General features: G+C 36.2%; 1 protein-coding gene across 1 annotated transcript in view; it reads left to right on the top strand.

Moving 5' to 3' along the window:
* STT3B (STT3 oligosaccharyltransferase complex catalytic subunit B) overlaps positions 1 to 23,404 on the top strand; it is a 100,482-nt gene that overhangs the window by 63,275 nt on the left and 13,803 nt on the right. The window contains exons 4-9 of the mRNA XM_052650035.1: positions 4,033 to 4,098; positions 5,617 to 5,716; positions 13,983 to 14,081; positions 15,054 to 15,200; positions 16,279 to 16,327; positions 20,311 to 20,465. Coding sequence (XP_052505995.1) covers positions 4,033 to 4,098; positions 5,617 to 5,716; positions 13,983 to 14,081; positions 15,054 to 15,200; positions 16,279 to 16,327; positions 20,311 to 20,465 — 616 coding nt within the window. The remainder of the gene's footprint in view (positions 1 to 4,032; positions 4,099 to 5,616; positions 5,717 to 13,982; positions 14,082 to 15,053; positions 15,201 to 16,278; positions 16,328 to 20,310; positions 20,466 to 23,404) is intronic.

The following is a 23,404-nucleotide window of genomic DNA, read 5'->3' as shown; positions in this document are numbered from 1 at the left end:
AGTATTTCATGTAAGTGGAATTGTACATTTTTGTCTCTTTTTGGCTGGCTTGCTTATTTCACTTAGTGTAATGTCCTCAAGATTCATCTATGCTGTGGCATATGTCAGAATTTCCTTTTTTATGGCTGAAAATAATATTCCGTTGTATCTATATACCACCTTTTGTTTATCCATTCGTCAGTGGACAATTTGGTTGCCTCCATGTTTTAGCTAACATGGGTATACAAATATCTCTTACAGACCTTGCTTTCAGTTATTTTGGGTATATACCCAGAAGTGAAATTGCTGGGTCATGGGTGAGTCCTATTGCAGTTTTTTGAGAAGCCACCATATTGTTTTCTGTAGCAACTGTACTATTTTACGTTCCTACTAGCAGTAGGTCTGTTTGAGTTAGTTTTTGTATATGCTGGTAAGGGTCCAACTTCATTATTTTGCATATTGATGTCCAGTTTGCTCAGCACTGTGTACTGAAGGGACTGTGGTTCCCCATTGAAAACACTTGGCACCCTTATTGAAAATTAATTGACCACATATACAAAAGTCTGTGAGTTTTTTATTTTGTTCCATTGACTTCTCAGTATATATGCGTCTTCATGCCAACACCACACTGATTTCTTTAGCTGTGGAGTAAGTTTTAAAATCGGGAGGTGTTTGTCCTCTTTGTTCTTTTTCAGGATTCCTTTGGCTACTAGGGGTCCTTTGAGTTTCCATATGAATTTTAGGGTGGATTTTTACTTCTGGAAAGAAAAAATCATTGAATTTTGATATGGATCATATTGACTCTGTAGATTACTTTGGGTAGTATTGTCATCTTCCAGTCCATGAATAATCATGGGGTGTTTCCATTTCTGTTTTCTTTAAACAGTGTTTTACAGTTTTTATCATGCAAGTCTTTTACTTCATTAGTTTGATTTTATTCTTTTTGATGCTGTTGGAAATTTTTTGTAATATCCTTCTTGCATTGCTACTGGTTAGTATATAGAAATGCAGTGGGGTTTATTTATTTATTTTTTCTGTGTTGACTTGTATCTTGCTGTTTTGCTGAGTTCATTTATTAGCTCTAGCAGGTTTTGTATGGGGGAGCTTTTTTCATATGAGATCATATCTGTGAACAAGGGTGATTTTACTTCTTTCCAACCAATTTGGATTCCTTTTATTTATTTTTCTTGTCTAATTGCTCTGGGTAGGACTTAAGTACTGTGTTGAATAGAGGTGGTGAAAGTAGGCATGTTTGTCTTCCTGGTCATAGAGGAAAAACTTCAGTCTTTCACCACTGAGTATATTTACTGTAATTTTCATATATGGCTTTTGTTATGTGTTACATATTATTAAGTATGTAATATATTTTATAAACTAGTATATAGTATTTTGTATTTTAATGTCATTTACACATTTTTATATACATGGTATTGCTGGTCTCATATGTGAGTTTGGCTAGATAGAAAGGTCTAGGTCATTTGTTCTTTACTTGAAATTTTTGTACTACCATCATTTTGCTTCTTACTGTTAACCTAATTTTATGTGTTTCATAAGAAATGTCTTTTTTTTTTTCCTGAAGAAATAATGAGTTTTTTATGTTTTGTTTTTTACCTATATAGCATTGAAATCTAATAGATTTCCTAAGATATGTACCAAAGTTGGTACTCCTGGAAATGGTAAACCCTTTCAACACAGTATATTGTTAATTTTTATTTCTGGAAAGCTGTCTTTGATTATAGTTTCAAGTATAGTTTGTTTCACTGTTTGTTTTTTTGGATCATCTTCCTCTTTGTTTGAATTCCAGTTCTATCACTTGGAGTTGTTTAAACCTCCTCCATGTCTATTTCATCAGTTATAAAATGAAAGACAAGTGATACTTTTATACCCATCCAAATTTGAGGGAAAAAATGATTTCTTTAGGTTTCAAACACTGTAATGGATATAAAGGAAAAATAAAATCCTGTTGCAAAGTGAAAAAAGAAATTTACCTCATATGGTTTAAATAAGCTAATTCATGTAAAGGTACAGAACATTGTAAGAACACAGAAAGGGATGAGTAAATGTTTGTTTCCATTGTTACTATCACCAAAAATAGAGCTAATGTAGATAGAATAGTACTTACAACAATACTTCTCACCACATTGCATCCTATAGTTGTGGGATTTTAAGTTTCTTCCTGTGCCTTTGTAATCAGCCTTGTCCTTAAACTGTATTACTTGCAATCACAGATCTGATTTCTGTCTGTATTATCTCTGGGAGTTTCTTTTCCGGAATGCCATGTTATAGAAACAGACAGTTTGGGGTGGCCCTTTATGTCTGCCTTACTTCATACAGCATAATACTTCTGAGAGTCATCTCAGAACATGGTATCTCTTTTTATTATTTTATTTCTCAGTTTTTGCTTAAATTTTTCTAGATCATTATATTAGTCATTTGAGATCATCTCTTCTAATGGAAGGAATCTTCCTGGGTGGTGGCTCAGTGATAAAGAATCACCTGCCAGTGCAGGAGACTCAGGAGATGCGGATTTGATCCCTGGGCTGGAAAGTGGAAATGGCAACCCACTCCAGTGTTCTTGCCTGGAAAATCCCACGGATAGTGAAGCCTGGCAGGCTACAGTCCATAGGGCTGCAAAGAATCAGGCACAGTTGAGCACTCATACACTTCTAATATAAGCAGTTTCCCATTATGGACTATTTTAACTTCACTGCACAAACTTTTTTTGAGAAATAATTTACATACTATAGAATTTAGTCTTTCAAAGTATACAGTTCAGTGGCTTTCAGTATATGAATAAAGTTATAAAACAAACTTCCAGATTATAATTTTCTTGCTTTAAAAAATTTAAATATTTTAACATATCCCCTCCCCATAGGACCCGTTATTTTACCCTGTCCAAAGGGAAACCTTTTCAAAGTTGGCATGGTTTGGGGGAGAAGACCAGAGTATATTTTGGCATACACGTGCACTGTATTCCGAGCAGTGTTTTGGAACACTGAATTCTGAATTCCGAGCAGTGTTTCATAGTCTTTTAGAAGTCTCAGGCAGCTCAAAGTGCTGTGAATTAGGAATGTTTTCTCTTTTCTTCCTCTTTCCCTTCCTTTTTTGTTACAATTTCCCCAAAGGTTGATGTCACCTGTGGTTTGTTTTAATATACTAATAGAAGACCATTTTGAAAATAAGAATTCCTTGAAATAAACTCTGTATAATACCGTTAAGTTGAACTTCCTATCATATCAGGACATAAAGATAGCTCTTAATACAGGATTGCTTATAATGGGCCTTATGTCTATCATTTCTTTAGGACCCTCACTTGATTCATTGCTCTTGGCAGAAGTATTCAGAGCTTATTCTTTTAAAATTTTAAATTCTGTTTCTGAAGGTGCTGATGTATTTTGCTCTTTCAGGTGAACATATAAACTCTTTGATTAGTTTCTTTTTAGACCATAGACATTTGTCAACTTTTTAAACCTTTGTTTACAGACTATTGTCTTGAGAGTAATTGAGAATTTTACTGACATTAGGTCTTCTAGAAATTTAAGAATATAAACTTAATGAAGATGTTGATTGTAGTATCATAAAATTTCCAGCTTAATTTGTTTTCAGAAATGAATGTTCATAATTAATATTGATATATAGGTGGTCACATTCAGATGAAGAAAAACCACAGATTAAGGTGTTAGGTCTAAGCAAACCTGCCATATAAAAATATAGAGTTACTAAACAAATTTATTCTTTAGTTTAAAATCTTAATTTGTTGATATTAATCATTTTGAGATAGAAAATAGAACAAATGGAAAAATATACATTGTTTCTTTTGATATGATTCTTTTTACTAAAAACTACTTAACTAAAAAAATCAAAGCTACTCCTAAAATGTCTGACTACTATCCAGTGTTAGTAAGTGAATCTAAGTATCTGTGTAATCTCATTACCCTTTTTAAAGAATAATTTTCGCTTTTTATAATACAAGTTTACTAAACACTTAACCTTTTTTCAATTAACAGGAACATTTATAAACATTTTTATATCAGTTGCTTGTTTGTTTTTTAGGTAAAATCTGTAAAAACTGGGTCAGTTTTTTGGACGATGTGCTGCTGCTTGTCGTATTTCTATATGGTAAGATTTCATACTTGAAACTGAATACATGAGGTCTAAGTCTTTGGCAACTAGACCAGTGCCTTAGTCAGGGCAGTTCTTCACTTCCTTTCTCCTGAAGTCTTTAAGATCTTATTTCATGCATTCTCTTTCCTTACTACCGTTTTCTTCCCTACTCCTATCTTCAGGGTCTTGTATGGACTTCTGCTTTACGGGTGATGGAGGACTAATACTCAACCTCCCAAAACATAATATTTGCAAGCAGGTGAACACAAAAATTTTCTTTCAGCTGTTCAACGTTTTGTAAATAATGGGTTAACCTGTGAACTGCTTGTCTAATTTTTTCAACAGGTTACTTAAGATTGGAGTTCAGTATCACCTCTTTAATCTCCTTCCTTTCTTTTCACACTACAGCCTATATGGTTTTCTTATGCTGAAAACTAATGATAATCTTAAGTGACTTTTTTTTGGTTGTTAAACAAATGTCATGGAATTTGTGTTTCCAAATTATCCATGGCCCTTTTAAAGTGGTTAAAGGTTAGGACATATTATGTGCCTAATTAATGTGTCCTAGGCACGTTGTGCTCAGTAATAGCAAACTTACTCTCTTCGAAGTTTAGACTTAAATTTTAGAAATAACCAGAAGTCCTTCAGGTAGAACTGGAGCTCAACCAGAGGAATGTTGTCTTTGGTGAAAAAAATAGCACATGACTGAAACATTGTTAGAATGTATGTTAACATATAGTCTCCTAAGGTGACTGTTGATTCAAATGGTTCTATCAAGCTTTTCATTATTAGAGCACATGTAAGAACTTGATCTTGACAGACCTTATTATTGTTACTGAATTGAATGTTCTTAAAAAATAATAAGTTCTTTTGGTCTGGAATAAGCATAATCTTTAGGATCTTTATTAATTTAGACCAGAACATACTGATAAATAGAATTTTTCTAGCTTTGTGATACAGGCTAAACATTAAACTGGGATCCTGGTTTGTATCCATTAGTAGGAAGAAATTTATACCCAAGGTAGCACCTTTTATCTTGAGGATCACAAAGCATATCCAGATCATCAGAGTATTCCTTTTAGTTGAGGTGTTGACTGATGTTAACATCCATTGTTCTTACTCTCTGTGAAGTCTCTTGTAATGTATTTATCATAAAAAATGGGGGAGAGCAAAGGGGTTTTTGCTTTTAAAAGTTTATGATATGTATTCTAAAGTCTGTATCTCTGTGACAGTGTTTTTCTTGCCAATTCACAAACTGTTCTCAGTGTTCTTAATAAGTTTAATTTGACCATTCCTCTAGTGGATATCAGTGGATATAGAAAAGTGTATTGGAATTATGGGATTGTGTTGTTTTAATTATCAATAAAAAACAAAAAGTAGGTTATTTATATGTTATAGAAAAAATAGGTTATTTTGAAGCATCTCAAAATTGCTGAAAATCCTAGTGTTTATGTTTAGACTTTTGTGGCAGCATTTATCTACTTTAAGAAGCAAATATGTAAATTATTTAACTTAGCATTTCTTTACTCATAGGTCTCTGCTTGGGGTGGTTATGTGTTTATTATCAACCTTATTCCACTGCATGTATTTGTGTTGTTACTGATGCAGAGATACAGCAAAAGAGTCTACATAGGTAAGTGATTAGACTTCTGCTATCTGTCAACTTCTAAGAGGTGTTTCGTATACATTCTTTCATTGTCAGACATTTCTGTTTGGTTGGTATTACCCATGAGTAATAAAGCTAACTTTACAGTGTTTTGCCTTTTTGTATTCATAAGGAGGGTTAGGCATTTTTACTGAAGTGTGTTATTATCAATTTTTCCTTAATCAGTTTGTTTTGTTTTTGCAAAATAAGTCTCAATTTAATATTTACCAGCCTTTTTTTTTTTTTTAATTTGGGGAAATGATACATACACACTATAAACACACTATTACATTATATATACACACTATTCTAATTCACCTTACTTGCAAGAGACTGAGCATCTTAACAGTTTAATAAGCTTTTGAAAGCCCTTTCTGAATAACATACAGCACACTGTCTTAATCCATTCAAGCTGCTATAACAAAAATGCCACAGACTGGGTAGTTTATAAACAAGAGAAATTTCTCAATTTGGAAGCTAGAAAGCACCAGAATGCTTACATTCTTCTGAGGGCTCTTCTCCTGTTTCTTAGCTTGATACCGTCTCTGTCCCCATATGGTAGAAGGAACGAGCCAGCTCTCTCGGCCGCTTTTAAAAAGGTGCTTGTTCCCCAGTGACCTCATTATTTAATCACTTCCCAAAGGCTACCTCCTAACACCCTTTCCTCGGGTATTGGGTTTATAAACATTCAGACCATAGTGTAGACTGAGGGTTTTTGTCTGCAAGATTTTAATTTGCTCTGCAGGTTTTAGAACACATCTTTAGAATAAGATGCTTAGTAATAGATGGTGTCTTGAATCTTAGAACTCACTTTCTGTGATAGAGACAGAACTTTTATAGGTTGTAGGTTGTATTAATCACATAGAAGTTGTCATCTGAACCAGTGTCTTTATAATGAAGTAATACAATTCTATTATAATAATGTTGGAAAACATTAACAAAAATAATAAAGCTGTTTACTTGATTAAAAACCATAGTAGTTTGGCAGTTTATCAAAAACTTAAAAGTTACTGTGACCCACAAATCCACTCCTTGGTATATACCCAAGAGAATTGAAAATTACATACTTACACTGAAACTTGTAATGTTCATAGCAGCATTCATTGTTCATAATAGCCAAAAACTAAAGACAACCCACTGTCCATTAACTGATGAATGGATAAAATATGGTGTATCCGTACAGTGGAATGGTGTTCGGCAGTGAAAAGGAATAAAGGTGATACATGCTATATCGTGAACCTTGAAAACATTGTGCTAAGTAAAATAAACCAGACACAAAAGGCCATATATTGTAGGATTCTTTCTGTATAAAATGTCCAGAGGTGGCAAATCTATAAAGACAGCAAGCAGGTTAGAGACAGAAAGTTGGTTCAGATGTTGCCAAGAGTTTGGGGACTAGAGTGACAGCTTATAGATACGGGGTTTCTTGCGGGCAGGGGGTGGGGGATGTTCTAGAATTAAATAGTGGTGATAGTCACACAACTTTGTGACTATAATAACCACTTGGTGGTACATTTTAAAAGGGTGGGGTTTTTTTTTTTATGTGTTATATCAGTATTTTTAAAAAGTTATAATCTGCTAATTAGGTTTATACCCACTTCAGCATACTTTATAACAATCACTACTGAAATAGTACATATATATATCAGGTGGTTCTTATACACCATGAGCTGTCCTAAGTTCTTTGCATGTATTGAACTCATTTACTCTTTACAACCTCGCATTGAGGATAGGTCCTGTTAAACAAGAGAAGACAGTTTGCTCAGGATCATGTAGCTAGTAATGGAGCCGAAGCCTAAATGTAGATATTTTGGCTCAATACTCTGTGATGCAAAAAATCATTGTAACTGTGTTGCCTACCATATAAATAACTACCTTATTGTAGAAATATATCAACATGTGATTATATATCTCGTTACCCTGAAAACACTGTAAGCCAGCATTGGAATCCAGAAAAGAAGATGATGGATTAAACAATAACTCTGAGCTTTTTGTTTTGGAACGGTATAAGGAAAAAATGTTTTTAAATTAAATGGTTATGGGGAAGAACTGAGAGTTTCTTTGTTTAATTTTTAAAATGTAGGGCCCTAAAATTGTAATGGTCAGGAGGACAGAGTTAGGGAGAAGATTGAGGGATAGACCTTTGTGAAATGCCCCTGAATCAGAAAGAGGAAGAAGAGCTAAAGGAAGTGAAGTTAGATTAGCAAAATCTAACTTCCCTACCCTCCTCATTTCTATTCAGCTCTAGAAGTTACCAAGGAGCATCATCTTACATTTTTAAATTATATTTCTTTGTTGTTCTTTCTGCTATCCTATGCTTGATTTCATTTTAAGTATCAGTACTAGGTATATTTACTATTTTAAAAATTGTCATTGTGTCTCCATTCAGATGTTTTGCACAAGTCAGTTCTTCCTGCTTTTAAAATAGAGCTTGTAAAATAGTTTAAAAGATTCATTCAATACAGTTTATAATGAACCACATCCTTGAGAAAGAAAAATTATTTTTTCTCTTGTGTATCTGTTAGTCATTATATTTCTCTCTGCTGGTCAAGAAGAATCTGTGGAGGGTTTTTGTTTGTTTGTTTTGTGTTTTTTTGGGGGAGTCTTGTAAGCTGTAATTTCATGTATGTTTCTTACCATCTTTCACTCCCTTTATCAGCATTCACAGTAACCAAACAGTAAAATATCTTTATTAATCAAAGATTTCAACAGTCTTGTAAACCTTTAATCATATTTATTAATAATAAAGCAAAACTGGTTGAGTTTTAAAGTTATTTTCTGTTTCTTTTGGTTAGTGCTGTTGTGGTTGAGAGAGAAAATGTTTTGCCAGCCCTTTCTATTAAATATCACCCAGGAGATAGAGCGAATCCTAAGGTGATTTCATGGTAGATTAGAGTTAACTGGAATATAATATTCACAAAACCTTTTCTAACTTTATTTACATAAAGGGATGTACAATAGTATTTTAAAAGCATGAAGGGTGCTGTCAACTTAAATTGTGATGCTTTGTCAGGGAGAAAGAAAGTACTTAAAGGTTACTTTGGGGAACAGCAAGAGCTTCTTGAAAACTGGGCATTTCTTTGGTGCTCGAATCAGGCCTTTTGGTGCCTTTTATTTTACAAACCAACTCATTTGTGCACCTTAAGCCAAGAACAGTGGTTTGTTTCTTTTCTGTATCAATCTAGTCCCACCCAATACCCTTGAAAAAAGTACTGTAAAAGTGAAAAGATGTTTAGGTTCTGTTTTAGAAGATTACTATTTGTCCCAAATTAAAGAGATTTTCTTTGCTTACAAATAAGCTAACAGACTTTGTATATATCTTCCTAATGATAATTTGAGGGGAATTCTAACACATTGGAAGTTGGATCTGCAGGAGTAAATTGCCAGTAACTACTTCCACAGGATGGCAGTGTGGTAACGTCATGATGTAATGAATGATTTACCACACTATTGGTCTTGTTTGTTTCCTTAGAACTCACTACTTTGATAGAAAGAAAGCTTTATTCTTCTGGTTTAAAGGGTAAAAAAATGTAGGCTAAGATAGATGGACAGAAGGTTGTGAAGATATAGACCATAGTTTGGTCAAGTTTCAGAGTCTGGAGGAAGAACTGGTGGAGAACGATTGCTTTGTGCGTGTGCTGTGGAGGGTTCTGAGAGTGTCGGAGAATGGTGCCGGCAGTGTTTCGTGCGTCTTCAACATCCAGGTCAGGAAGCAGAGCTCTCGCCCTCCTTTAAGTTCTTACAGAGCCAGGGTTTTTTCCACCAATGTCGCATGTATTTGCTCCATTGTATTGCGGTAATTTGCGTACATGCGTGGTTTTCCAAATTGGATATCTGATTCTTAGAAGGTCAGATTGTATTTTTAGAATGTCTTGACCGTAATAGACCATAACTTAATATTTGAATGAATTAAAGAGATAATTTTTAAATCATATGGTACAAAGACTAGAGAAAAACACGTTTTCATTTTGCATTGGAGAATGGTTTAAGAATTGAGGGTTACTTCACTATTTCTTCTAGTTTCACTGTTTGTTAATACGTATTGTTAATTCTTATTTTCTGTGTTTAAAAACATGGGTTTGTAAATGGTATTTAAATTGAGGTATGATGCAGGTCTAATTTTACAGGTTCAAGAAGAAGGGCAGTATTAAGCAAGATGAACTTGGAATTTTTTTTTTTTTTAAACAAAATTCAACTGACTGAATTTTAAGTATCTAATTGGCTTTATTAATGATTCATAAGTTGGGCAGCATCACTAATCTAGCCAAGTAGAAAGGAGCTCCAAAGAACCACAGTAAGGGAAAGATTTTTATAGGCAAGACAAGGAATTCATAACCAAAAAAGCCTTTCAGGCTTAGGTAACCTACCTGTGGTGGGGGAGGGAAAGGGTCTTTGTGGCAGATTCCCTCCTCTTTCTTTGGGCAGTGGGGGTTAGAAAGAATTACCTGATTTGTGCTGACAGAACATTCCATGCCGACCTAGTAGAATAGTATTCCTGGGGAAGGTTGTGACTGCAGTTAGGATTGGGTATTGAGTCTTGAATTTCAGCACTGCTGACTCCATTTGGGGCCTTTAACAATGGAAATATTTGTGTATTAAAGAGTACTATGAAGTAGAACATACAGCCCTCTATGTAAGCATCTCAGTATCACTGATCCAAAAAAGATAAAAATAGGGAAGACATGAATCAAGTTCTTCTAAAAGAAAATGGTTATCTTCGGATTACTGCATTTATCACATTTATTAGCTTTGAATCATCAATGTAGGTATAAATAAGTAGGTATAAATGAGGTTAGTTTGGATAGAGGAATATTTATAGGTAAAATATTGTTGAGAACATGTCTGTTTCTATTAGTTGAAATTTGTTTAACACTAACTCATATTTACAAAGTAATGTGTTTGCAAGTTAAAGTCCCACCTGGCCTTTTTTATATTTCTTGAGATTGAGTTTCTTTTTCTTGAACCCATCTCCATCACTTTTTTTTATTAACTTGAACTCTAGTGTACCACTTTTTTATAAAGTTTTCTTTACCTAATGCAGTGAATGCCTCTGTAGCTGCATGAAACCACTGAAATGAAAATATTAGCAGATTTAGTCTCTTTTTGAATATACCCGGAAAAGTGGAAACAGTAACAGATTTTCTTGGGCTTCAAACTCACTGTGGATAGTTACTGCAGCCATGAAATGAAAGACACTTGTTCTTTGGAAGGAAAGCTATGACAAACCTAGACAGTGTATTAAGAAGCAGAGATAGTTGGTGAAGTGAAGGTAGTTCACTTTGCTGACAAAAGTCTGTCTGGTCAGAGCTATGGTTTTTCCAGTAGTCATGTGTGGATGTGAGAGTTGGACCATAAAGAAGGCTGAGCACTGAAGAAACAATGCTTTTGAGTTGTGGTGTTGGAGAAGACTCTTGAGAGTCCCTTGGACTGCAAGGAGAGCAAACAGTCAATCCTAAAAGAAAATCAATCCTGAATATTCATTGGAGGGACTGATATTGAAGCTGAAGCTTCAGTAATTTTGCCACCTGATGTGAAGAGCCAACTCACTGGAAAAGACCCTGATGCTGGGAAAGATTGAAGGCAAAAGGAGAAGAGGGCAGCAGAGGGTGAGATGGTTGAATAGCTTCACCAACTCAATGGACATGAATTTGAGCAAACTTAAGGAGATAGTGAAGAACAGGGAAGCCTGACGCATTGTAGTCCATGGAGTCACAAAGAGTTGATAGGACTTAGTGACTGAATAACAACAACAGTTCTTCAAGGTCACAAAATGATGATGTTCCCATTTTTTTCCCTAATTCTGCCTGCTTGACTCTTTGTGCATCTACACAGGCTGATTTGTAAGAGAAACATACTGCTATTTGAACACCATCAACCAAAATGGTTGGCAGTTCAAATACATGTGACATCAGTTCAGTCGCTCAGTCGTGTCCGACTCGTGACCCCGTGAGTCGCAGCACACCAGGCCTCCCTGTCCATCACCAACTCCAGTCTCACATCCATCGAGTCAGTAATACCATCCAGCCATCTCATCCTCTGTCGTCCCCTTCTCCTCCTGCCCCCAATCCCTCCCAGCATCAGAGTCTTTTCCAGTGAGTCAGCTCTTCTCATGAGGTGGCCAAAGTACTGGAGTTTCAGCTTTAGCATCATTCCTTCCAAAGAACACCCAGGACTGATCTCCTTCAGAATGGACTGGTTGGATCTCCTTGCAGTCCAAGGGACTCTCAAGAGTCTTCTCCAACACCACAGTTCAAAAGCATCAATTCTTCAGCACTCAGCTTTCTTCACAGTCCAACTCTCACGTCCATACATGACCACTGGAAAAACCATAGTCTTGACTAGACAGACCTTTGTTTTCAAAGTAACGTCTCTGCTTTTTAATATGCTGTCTAGGTTGGTCGTAACTTTTCTTCTAAGGAGTAAGTGTCTTTTAACTTCATGGCTGCAGTCACCATCTGCAGTGATTTTGGAGCCCCCAAAAATAAAGTCTGACACTGTTTCCACTGTTTTCCCATCTATTTCCCATGAAGTGATGGGACCGGATGCCATGATCTTTGTTTTCTGAATGTTGAGCTTTAAGCCAACTTTTTCACTCTCCACTTTCACTTTCATCAAGAGGCTTTTTAGTTCTTCTCTTTCTGGCATAAGGATGGGGTCATCTGCATATCTGAAGTTATTGATATTTCTCGTGGCAATCGTGATTCCAGCTTGTGCTTCCTCCAGCCCAGTGTTTCTCACGATGTACTCTGCATAGAAGTTAAATAAGCAGAGTTACAATATACAGCCTTGACGTACTCCTTTTCCTATTTGGAACCAGTCTGTTGTTCCATGTCCAGTTCTAACTGTTGCTTCCTGACCTGCATATAGGTTTCTCAAGAGGCAGATCAGGTGGTCTGGTATTCCCATCTCTCTCAGAATTTTCCACAGTTTATTGTGATCCACACAGTCAAGAATTTCTTGTTCATATTTACTTTTATTGCATTTGCATTCACGTATCTGATTGAGAGTAGTTCTAGTCCAACACTAATGTGTCTGGAAAGTAGATTGTTTGATGAGTTTGTTCCTCAGGACCCTCTCGACCAGTTCTCTGTTAGCTTGAGGTCATCAGAAACTTTATACATCAGTCCTTCCTATTACATTTACTTAAGCTTCTTAGCCTTTTCCTAATACTGTAGTCATCTCTGATCAGACAGCTTGGAAGGCACCTTAACATTTGAAATATTAGCCTATCATTTACCTCATATGGATGGGTTTCTTTCAGCAGTGGATAAGCATTCTCTCTCAGCTGCATTGGGTAGAGAGAAGCGTGTGCTGTGCTGCACAGTGTGTGGCATACAGATGTGTCTGCTGAACCGTTCTCCTGCAGTCTTTTTTTCCTAGTAGAGTACTTTATTTGCCAAGCACTAAATATTGACTATCCTTCATAAGGTGATGTGTATAATAAGCTTTATAAATGGAATATTTTTCACATTTACTTATTTCAGAAGAGTTTTAACTTTTTTTCAAAGTAAGTTTTAATTACGACTGTTCCAAATACTTTCACTGTAATGATCTGTGAACACCTTAATGCAAAAACAAGTCCTTCATACAAGCTGTAACCGCTCCCCAGTTTGCCTATACACTTAGGTTTATATAAGCCAAGAATACTACATAGTATATTCAGTGCAGAAAGCAAATAAGTTTCCTTTATTAGATCCTAATAAATCTGTAACTAATCTGTTTTATGACTTGACCTCTGTGCACTTAGTTCTTTTGTTCTTTAATCATAGAAAACCTAGTATTTAAATTGGTTACATTACTGTACAAAAATATTAGGAGATTATAAAAAGGTTGTGAAATACTTAAAAGCTTTTCAGACTGCAAGCTGCTTATATAGGATAATGATAAGCTTTCATTTGGTCATGCATACTTTGTGTTAATGCTAATAGGAATGGTGTTTACATGCTTCTTGGGTCGTGTCAACAATTGTTAATGATAGATTGAAAAAATTTGATTCCATTTTCAGAAGAAGAAAACAGCACCAGTCTCCTTAAAATAATACTTTTTTTAAATGGCACAAAATAATTATATGTTTTATAATGTATGATTGATTAATCATCAAATATGTATCAAATAGAATAGTCCCTTCAAAATTCTATTAAAATAAGTTCAGTTAAAACTTTGCTAAAAAAATATATGAATCATGCATATATCTATGTTTGAAGTCCTTAATGGTAATAGTGAATTGTCCTTGTTTCCTATTTTGTCTTTATAGCATATAGCACTTTCTATATTGTGGGCCTAATATTATCCATGCAGATACCTTTTGTGGGATTCCAGCCAATCAGAACAAGTGAACACATGGCAGCTGCAGGTAGGAAAAATACCTGTGTTCTTCTAAAGAATCCGTGAATGTGTGACTGACTGATCTTCAGTAGAATGAAGGGTTCTTTTGGGGTTTTGTTGCTGTTTCTAATTTTCATTGTATTAGTTCTAAAACATCACCACTGTAAAATATGACCGGAGAATTTATTGAGACTTTCTGGTATTGGGCTTCTGAAAGTGCCTGTCTTCCCAGGTATGGCTGTTTTGAGAAGGTAAAACATCCTTTTTTGCCAACACTAAATAACATTTGCTTTGTATAAACAAATATTAAATAGTAATGTATCTGTATACTGAGTTATTATACCACTGAGTTGTCATTTTACCAAATTTAGGTGGAATGGAACATTTCATTTTTATATTCTTTACATCTTACCAAAATATGTTATCCATCCCTACTAACTGGAATTAAGGGCTTTTATATTGATTATAAAGTCACATAATTCTCCCTAAAGCAGTGCATTTTGCCGTCATTAATCTGGGTCACAGAGAACAAGATATAATGAGAGATCTGTGAATAAAACTTCATCAGAGATTTCCACACAAGGTCCATGACCCATAGAAAACCCGTGGGTAGTCATTTTGTTTGTAGCATTTTATAAATATCAGTGTATTTAACTTTCTGAGATGATGATGATCCATAGCTTTTATCATCAGATTTTCAGTGAGAATCTTGAACCACACATACCCACCCCAACTATGAACAATAACCATATATTGTTGTTCAGGCCCTGAGTCATGTCCCTGTGGACTACAGCACACCAGACTTCTCTGTTCATATATTAGAAAAAAAAAATATGTAACAGAATTTTTTGGATGTATTAATTGGTTACCTGTCATTTGACAAAAGAAATGTCAGATCACTGAATTGTACAGGGAATTCTCAGTTTTCCAAATTAATGTTTCTCAGTGTTCTTGGAAAAATGCTTCATTGATTACTTACATGAACCTTCTCTTTAATTAGGTGTCTTTGCATTGCTGCAAGCTTATGCTTTCTTGCAGTATCTGAGAGACCGGTTAACAAAACAAGAGTTCCAAACCCTGTTCTTTTTGGGCGTGTCACTAGCTGCAGGTGCTGTGTTCCTTAGTGTCATCTATTTGACTTATACAGGTAGGTGTCATCACCTGTTGGACGTGAATATTGTGTCTATGTCATTGCAAAAGGTTAATTCTTTTGCAAGTTTTGTACATGTTCCATTTATCCTAGTAGGTCAGCTATTGTTTCCTTAGAAACAGTATGAAAATAAGTCAAAGGTTCTAAAATCTGAACAGCACTACAAATTTCTTTTTTTAAACGATATATTTGTTGCTTCAGGTTCTGTTAAATCCACCTTCTAGCATCCTCTTGATAGATGAGTAGGCCCAAAATGTGTAAAATTCAAAGTTTCCAGTGTTAACAGCGTCGGTTTACCCTCCCTAGTGTGTTACATACCCTGTCTCCTGCTTCTAAATAGCCAACCAGATCAGTTTTCAGTCAGCTGGATTCTAAGTTACTTTCTTTTCCTGACTTTACTAGTCACTAGAAACAAATCAGATTCTTTCTGAAGGTATGTCAAATTAATGTACCAGCTTAGCTCGTAAAATCATTAAGAATTAATTGACAGGAGTAAAAGGCACAAATGTTTAAAATCACCTTTGTAATTGATCTAAATTTGGCATGCTGGACACCTCTCACTTTTAAAAATTATCCAGTGCTTTCTTAATATCTTTATTTTACTAGTCAGTCAGAGGTTTAAAGGAATCGGAAAGCTGTCTACAGTGTTTTCAGTCAGCTTGTTGTATTTCTTTGGAAATACAATGTCCATGGGTATTTTTAAAATTTGATCCCTAAGGCTCAGACAGTAAAGAATCTGCCAGCAATGCAGAAGACCCGGGTTCAATCCCTGGGTCAGAAAGACCCCCTGGAGAAGGGAATGGCAACCCACTCCAGTATTCTTGCCTGAGAATTCCATGGACAGAGGATCACAAAGGATCTGTAGGATCACAAAGAGTTGGACATGACTGAGTGGCTTAACGTTACTACTACTATATCTGATGACCAGCTGTGTGAAATACAGTATAACCTTTATTTTTTTTTTTAAGGCAGTTCTTTTAACATTAGCTTAAAATTAGTCCAAATAATCAGTAAACATAAAACCAATAAAAACAATGAAAGGGCAATGAATTTCCTTTGCATTTTTCCTTCCAAGGTTACATTGCACCATGGAGTGGCAGGTTTTACTCATTGTGGGACACTGGGTAAGTGCAGATAAGTTATTTGCCCTCATGTTATTTAAATATTCTTTTGTCTTCTTTACTGTTAATATCTACTGTCAATACCAGGCCACATTCTAAAATATTTAGCATATACCAGTTTAGTAAATGTTGTATTTTGTCTTTGTTATAATATCTGTTTGGAGTTCACCTGTAGTTTGATATGTAAGTCATATTTCTGTTCTTTATAGGCAGCTCCTTATTTTTGTTTATTAAAACATGTCAGGTATCACATGCCGTTTTAATGATTGATTTTTTTTGTTTGTTTTACCAGTGTATTCAAAGTTTCCATCTGTTAGTAATATTTAATTTTTAACCCTTAAGGATAGATTCTTTGTTATAAATCCATATGCTGTAGATATGAGAAAAAATTTAATTTTATCTAAGTTTCTTGGTGTTTTTTAACCATCAGATATACTAGAGGATATTTGTTGCATTTTTTAAGAGTGCTTTTATGAGATGAGTTAATAAAAAAAATAATTTTACATTAGCTCAATACTTTTTTTAACTCTAAAAATGTTTTCTTAAGGATAAGAAAATATCTCTTGGTGATATTGATCTCTCTCCCTTGATTCTGCTATTCTGTTACTCCATGTGGCCCAATAAAAAACCTACCACATTTTATTGATCAGGCCTGCCCTTTGATATAATACCAAAAAGGCCCCAAGTCAAGCCTAATTAAAGGGCATACGCAAATGATGTATGGGTGGCTGAAGCTAACAGACACATACTCCCAGAGATCAGCCTTTGCATCACCAGAGAGTTTGAGGGAAAATTCCCAGGTGTCTGACTAGGTTAAAAATTCTAGGTTAAAATTTTATTAGTCATACTACTCTTGTTTTCAAACTTATACTTGCCCACTTTGGAATCTTAGGACATTTCAGAGAAAATCTGTCCTGTCCTTTCCACGTCTCTCACCAACCACCTCTGTGCCATCTCTGTGTTAAGAAAGGTATTGCCACAGTAGGATATCTTATTGGATGAGTTATTCTGCTAGTCACACATCCAAAAGGTCATTGAACTCATTGGTGCAAACTTAGGAAGTGCTTGTTCAGTTCAGTCCCTCAGTTGTGTCCAAATCTTTGTGACCCCATGGACTGCAGCGTGTCAGGCTTCCCTGTCCATCACCAACCCCCAGAGTTTACTCAAACTCAAGTCCATTGATTCGGTGATGCCATCCAACCATCTCATCCTCTGTCGTCCCCTTCTCTGCCTGCGTTCAGTCTTACCCAGCATCAGTGTCTTTTCAAATGAGTCAGCTCTTTGCATCAGGTGGCCAGAGTATTGCAGTTTCAGCATCAGTCCTTCCAATGAATATTCAGGACTGATTTCCTTTTGGATGGACTGGTTGGATCTTCTTGCACTCCAAGGAATGCTCAAGACTTTTCTCTAACACCACAGTTCAAAAGCATCAGTTCTTTGGCGCTCAGCTTTCTTTATAATCCAACTCTCACATCTATACAAGACTGCTGGAAAAACCATAGCCTTGACTAGATGGACCTTTGTTGGCAACATAATGTCTCTGCTTTTTAATGTGCTCAGTTGGTCATAACTTTTCATCCAGGGAGCAAGCGTCTTAATTTCATGGCTGCAGTCACCATCTGCAGTGATTTTGGAGCCCCCAAAAATAAAGTCTTTCACTATTTCCCCATCTGTTTGCCATGAAATGATGAGACCAGATGCCATGATCTTAGTTTTATGAATGTTGAGTTTTAAGTCACCTTTTTCACACTCCTCTTTCACTTTCATCAAGAGGCTCTTTAGTTCTTTACTTTCTGCCATAAGGGTGGTGTCATCTCCATATCTGAGGTTAGTGGTATTTCTCCCGGCAGTCTTGATGCCAGCTTGTGCTTCATCCAGCCCAGTGTTTCTCATGATGTACTCTGCATATAAGTTAAATAAGCAGGGTGGCAATATAGAACCTTGACATACTCCTTTCCCGATTTGGAACTCTCTTGCTTTTTTGATGATCCAGTGGATGTTGGCAGTTTGATCTCTGGTTCCTCTGCCTTTTCTAAATCCAGCTTGAACATCTGGAAGTTCGCATACTGTTGAGGCCTGGCTTGGAGAAATTTGAGCATTACTTAGCTAGTGTGTGAGATGAGTGCAATTGTGCGGTAGTTTGAGCATTCTTTGGCATTGCCTTTCTTTGGGATTGGAATGAAAACTGACCTTTTCCAGTCCTTTGACCACTACTGAGTTTTCCAAATTTGCTGGCATATTGAGTGCAGCACTTTCACAGCATCATCTTCTTTCAGGATTTGAAATAGCTCAACTGGAATTCCATCACCTCCACTAGCTTTGTTCATAGTGATGCTTCCTAAGGCCCATTTGACTTTGCATTCCAGGATGTCTGGCTCTAGGTGAGAGATCCACACCATCATGATTATCTGGTTCATGAAGATCTCTTTTGTATAGTTCTTCTGTGTATTCTTGCCATGTGTCCTTAATATCTTCTGCTTCTGTTAGGTCCATACCATTTTTGTCCTTTATTGTGTCCATCTTTGCATGAAAAGTTCCCTTAGTATCTCTGATTTTCTTGAAAAGATTTCTAGTCTTTCCTAAAACAATTTTATTATTTCCCTCTATTTCTTTGCATTGATCACTGAAGAAGGCTTTCTTATCTCTCCCTGCTATTCTTTGAAACTCTGAATTTGAAAGGGTATATCTTTTCTTTTCTCCTTTGCCTTTCACTTTTTCATAGCTCTTTGTAAGTCCTCCTCAGACAGCCATTTTGCATTTCTTTTTCTTGGGAATGATCTTGATCACTGCCTCCTTTGCAGTGTCATGAACCTCCATCCGTAGTTCTTCAGGCACTCTTTTATATCCGATCTAATCCCTTGAATCTATTTGTCACTTCCAGTGTATAATCGTAAGGAATTTGATTTAGATCATACCCGAATGGTCTAGTGATTTTCCCTACTTTCTTCAATTTAAGTCTGAATTTGGCAATAAGGAGTTCATGATCTGAACCACAGTCAGCTCCCGGTCTTGTTTTTGCTGACTGTATAGAGCTTCTCCATCTTTGGCTGCAAAGAATATAATCAATCTGATTTCAGTGTTGACCATCTGCTGATGTCCATGTGTAGTCTTCTCCTGTGTTGTTGGAAGAGGGTGTTTGCTATGACCAGTGTGTTCCCTTGGCAAAACTCTATCAGCCTTTGCCCTGCTTCATTCTATACTCCCAAGGCCAAATTTGCCTGTTACTCCAGGTAGTTCTTGACTTCCTACTTTTGCGTTTCAGTCCCCTATAATGAAAAGGATGTCGTCCTTTGCTGTTAGTTCTAGAAGGTTTTGTAGGTCTTCATAGATCTATTAAACTTCAGCTTTTTCAGCATTACTGGTCAAGGCATAGACTTGGATTACTGTGATGTTGAATGGTTTGGCTTGGAAACAAACAGATCATTCTGTCATTTTTGAGATTGCATCCAAGTACAGCATTTTTGGACTCTTGTTGACTATGATGGCTACACCATTTCTTCTTAGGGATTCTTGCCGACAGTAGTATATATAATGGTCATCTGAGTTAAATTCACCCATTCCATTCCATTTTAGTTCACTGATTCCAAAAATGTTGATGTTCACTCTTGCCGTCACCTGTTTGACCACTTCCAATTTGTTTTGATTCATGGACCTAACATTCCAGGTTCCTATGCAATATTGTTCTTTACAGCATCAGAACAAGTGCCAAAGAAATTCCTATTTGAGCAAGGATTTTTGTGGTAGAAGTCAGAGCCAACACTTTTATAACTGGCTTTAGATAATTCTAATTTTAGGGGGAAGTATGTTGATTTTGGTTTTACCAGTGTGTGTCAGATATAGCAAGTAACATTGGAATGTACTTTTAAGCCAGAAGAGGGAGAGACGGGAACCATATCTATTAGTACAATCAAAGAAAGTTTATTCACCTAAAAGGAACTTCTGTTCTATCATTTAATTTTAAATAACGTTAACTTCTTTAATACCAGGTATGCAAAAATACACATTCCAATTATTGCATCAGTGTCTGAGCATCAACCTACAACTTGGGTATCTTTCTTCTTTGATCTACATATTCTTGTGTGTACCTTCCCAGCAGGCCTGTGGTTCTGCATTAAAAATATCAACGATGAAAGAGTATTTGGTAAGAGGTTTTTAATATATACTTTGGTTTCTTTTTGTTATTGAGATTATCATTCTACCTTAAAGTTTTGTCGTTGCTTGACTTTGCATGAAGATAAACTTTCCTCTCTTACTTTGCGTAAGTGCTTAACCAAAAAAAATTAAGTGAATTTGCATTATATATATATACTCTTAATTATTAAATTTTGGACTAGTATGTAAGCTTTTCATTCAATTTACTGTTTTCTGAGAGGTTAATGTAATGATAGTCTGTGGCTGAGAATTGGAAATTATAACTTTGTTGACAGAATAGACTTGGCTGTGTTTTCTCAGTTAATTCTGTCTCAGTAGGAAGGCTTTTGCAGGGGCATCCATGATCCAAAAAATTTCAGTGGAAAGTACATTTTGTAATAGAATAAGAATCACCTGTAAGTAAATATCCTCTTGGCTGATAGATTTGTGTAATTTTCAACAACAAGACTTAGAATTGCAAACTATTTTAAAGCCATTCTTTAAGATAAAACCTGAAACTGAAAATGGTGACACCCAAAAGTTAGAGTTTCAGAGTGAAGTCAGGAGAGAGAAAATAGCATCTGCATAGGTGCTAACCATAGACGCACCCTGGTGGGCTGCTGTCTATGGGGTCGCACAGAGTTGGACACAACTGAAGCGACTTAGCAGCAGCAGCAGCAGGTGCTAACCAAAGAATGGCACTCATTCTTTTCTGGTTTATATAGGTCAGTGGACTTTGGAGAAAGCCATGTTAATACTACATCACTCAAGAAGAATTAGCTTAACATATTACCCCGTTCATGATTTAGCAGTCCCAATCCTAGATATTAAGAGAAGGGAGTGTGTGTGTCTAACAAAGGGCATGTCTAACAAAGTACATAGCAGCTTTATCCATAATAGCCCCTAGTTAGAAACATTCCAAAGGTTATCAGCAATAGAAAAAAGAGATTCTTATGCATTTTAGAGTGGAATACAGCACAACAATTAATACAAGAGTAGCGTAGGTAAACAAGACAGTACAAAAGAGAATATTTTTATATGATTTTATTTCTATAAAGTTTAAGAATAAGGAAGCATCACTACGAACAAAGCTTGTGGAGGTGATGGAATTCTAGCTGAGCTATTTCAAACCCTAAAAGATGATGCTGTTAAAGTGCTGCTCTCAGAATGCCAGCAAATTTGGAAAACCCAGCAGTGGCCACAGGACTGGAAAAGGTCAGTTTTCATTCTAGTCCCAAAGAAAGGCAATGCCAAAGAATGCTCAGACTACTGCACAGTTGCACTCATCTCACACACTGGCAAAGTAATGCTCAAAATTCTCCAAGATAGGCTTCAGCAGTACATGACCTGAGAACTTCCAGATGTTCAAGCTGAATTTAGAAAAGGTACAACCAGATCAAATTGCCAACATTTGTTGGATCATAGAAAAAGCAAGAGAATCCCAGAAAAATATCTGCTTCGTTGACTTTGCTCAAGCCTTTGACTGTGTGGATTATAACAAACTGTGGAAACTTCTTAAAGAGATGGGAATACCAGACCACCTGACCTGCCTCCTGAGAAATCTGTATGCAGGTCAAGAAGCAACAGTTAGAACCAGATGTGGAACAATGGACTGGTTCCAAATTGAGAAAGGAGTACGTCCAGGGTGTACATTGTCACCTTGCTTATTTAACTTGTATGCAGAGTACATCATGAGAAATGCCAGACTGGATGAAGTGCAAGCTGGAATCAAGATTGCTGGGAGAAATATCAATAACCTCAGAGAGGCAGATGATAGCACCCTTTTGGCTGAAAGCAAGGAACTAAAGAGCCTCTTGGTGAAAGAGAAGAGCGAAAAATCTGGTTTAAAACTCAACATTCAAAAAACAAAGATCATGGCATCCAGTCCCATCACTTCATGTCAAATAGATGGGGAAACAGTTGGCTTCAAAATCTCTGCAGATGGTGACTTCAGCCATGTTAGTTTTGTAAAAGGCACTTGCTCCTTGGAAGGAAAGCTGTGACAAACCTAGACAGCATATTAAAAAGCAGAGACATTCCTTTGCTGGCAAAGGCCCATCTAGTCAAAGCTATGGTTCTTCCAGTAGTCATGTATGGATGTGAGAGTTGGGCCGTAAAGAAAGCTGAGTGTTGAATTGATGTTTTCAAGCTGTGGTGTTAGAGAAGACTCCTGAAAATCCTTTGGACTGCAAGGAGATCAAACCAGTCAATCCTTAAAGGAAATAAATCTTGAATATTCATTGGAAGGACTGATGCTGAAGCTTAAGCTCCAGCACTTTGGCCACATGATGTGAAGGACTGACTCATTGGAAAAGACCTGATGCTGGGAAAGATTGAAGGTGGGAAGAGAAGGTGATGACAGAGGACGAGATGGTTGGATGGCGTCACTGACTTGATGGATAGGAGTTTCAGCAAGCTGTGGGAGTTGGTGATGGATAGGGAAGGCTGGCTTGCTGCAGTCCATGAGGTCACAAAGATTCGGACATGACTGAGCAACTGAACTGAACTAACAATAAGGAAAGTTAAATTATTGCTTTAAAAGTTCAAATAGTGATTACCTGTTTCATGGGAGAGTGTAGTGGTTATTGACTAGGAAGAGGCATGAGGGCTTCTCCTGAGGAGGGATACAGATGTTTTGTGTATGGGTGGCAATTACATAGGTGTGTGCATGTAAAAATTCACTGAGATAAACAATATTGTATAGTAAATTTATTTTTTAGTCAGGAAAAAATATGAATTCGTTTCAAGTGAGATGGACACTCAGATGACTCAGTAACTTTGTAAAGTTACAGCCTCTAGCCAGAAATGAATAGAGCCTTTCCCCATGGTGAGCACATTATCTGGAACGGTTTGACTGTTGGAAAGTACTTCCAGAATTTTAAAGTTTCTTGGCAATAGCTTCATAAGTTCCTCCTTTGGTTAATAAATTATTTTCTTCTCATCCTGTTC

The sequence above is a fragment of the Budorcas taxicolor genome, chromosome 1, assembly GCF_023091745.1.
Source record: "Budorcas taxicolor isolate Tak-1 chromosome 1, Takin1.1, whole genome shotgun sequence".
NCBI classification, from domain to species: domain Eukaryota; kingdom Metazoa; phylum Chordata; class Mammalia; order Artiodactyla; family Bovidae; genus Budorcas; species Budorcas taxicolor.
Note: the sequence above shows the minus strand (reverse complement) of the source record. Positions and strands in the feature narration are given on the sequence as shown.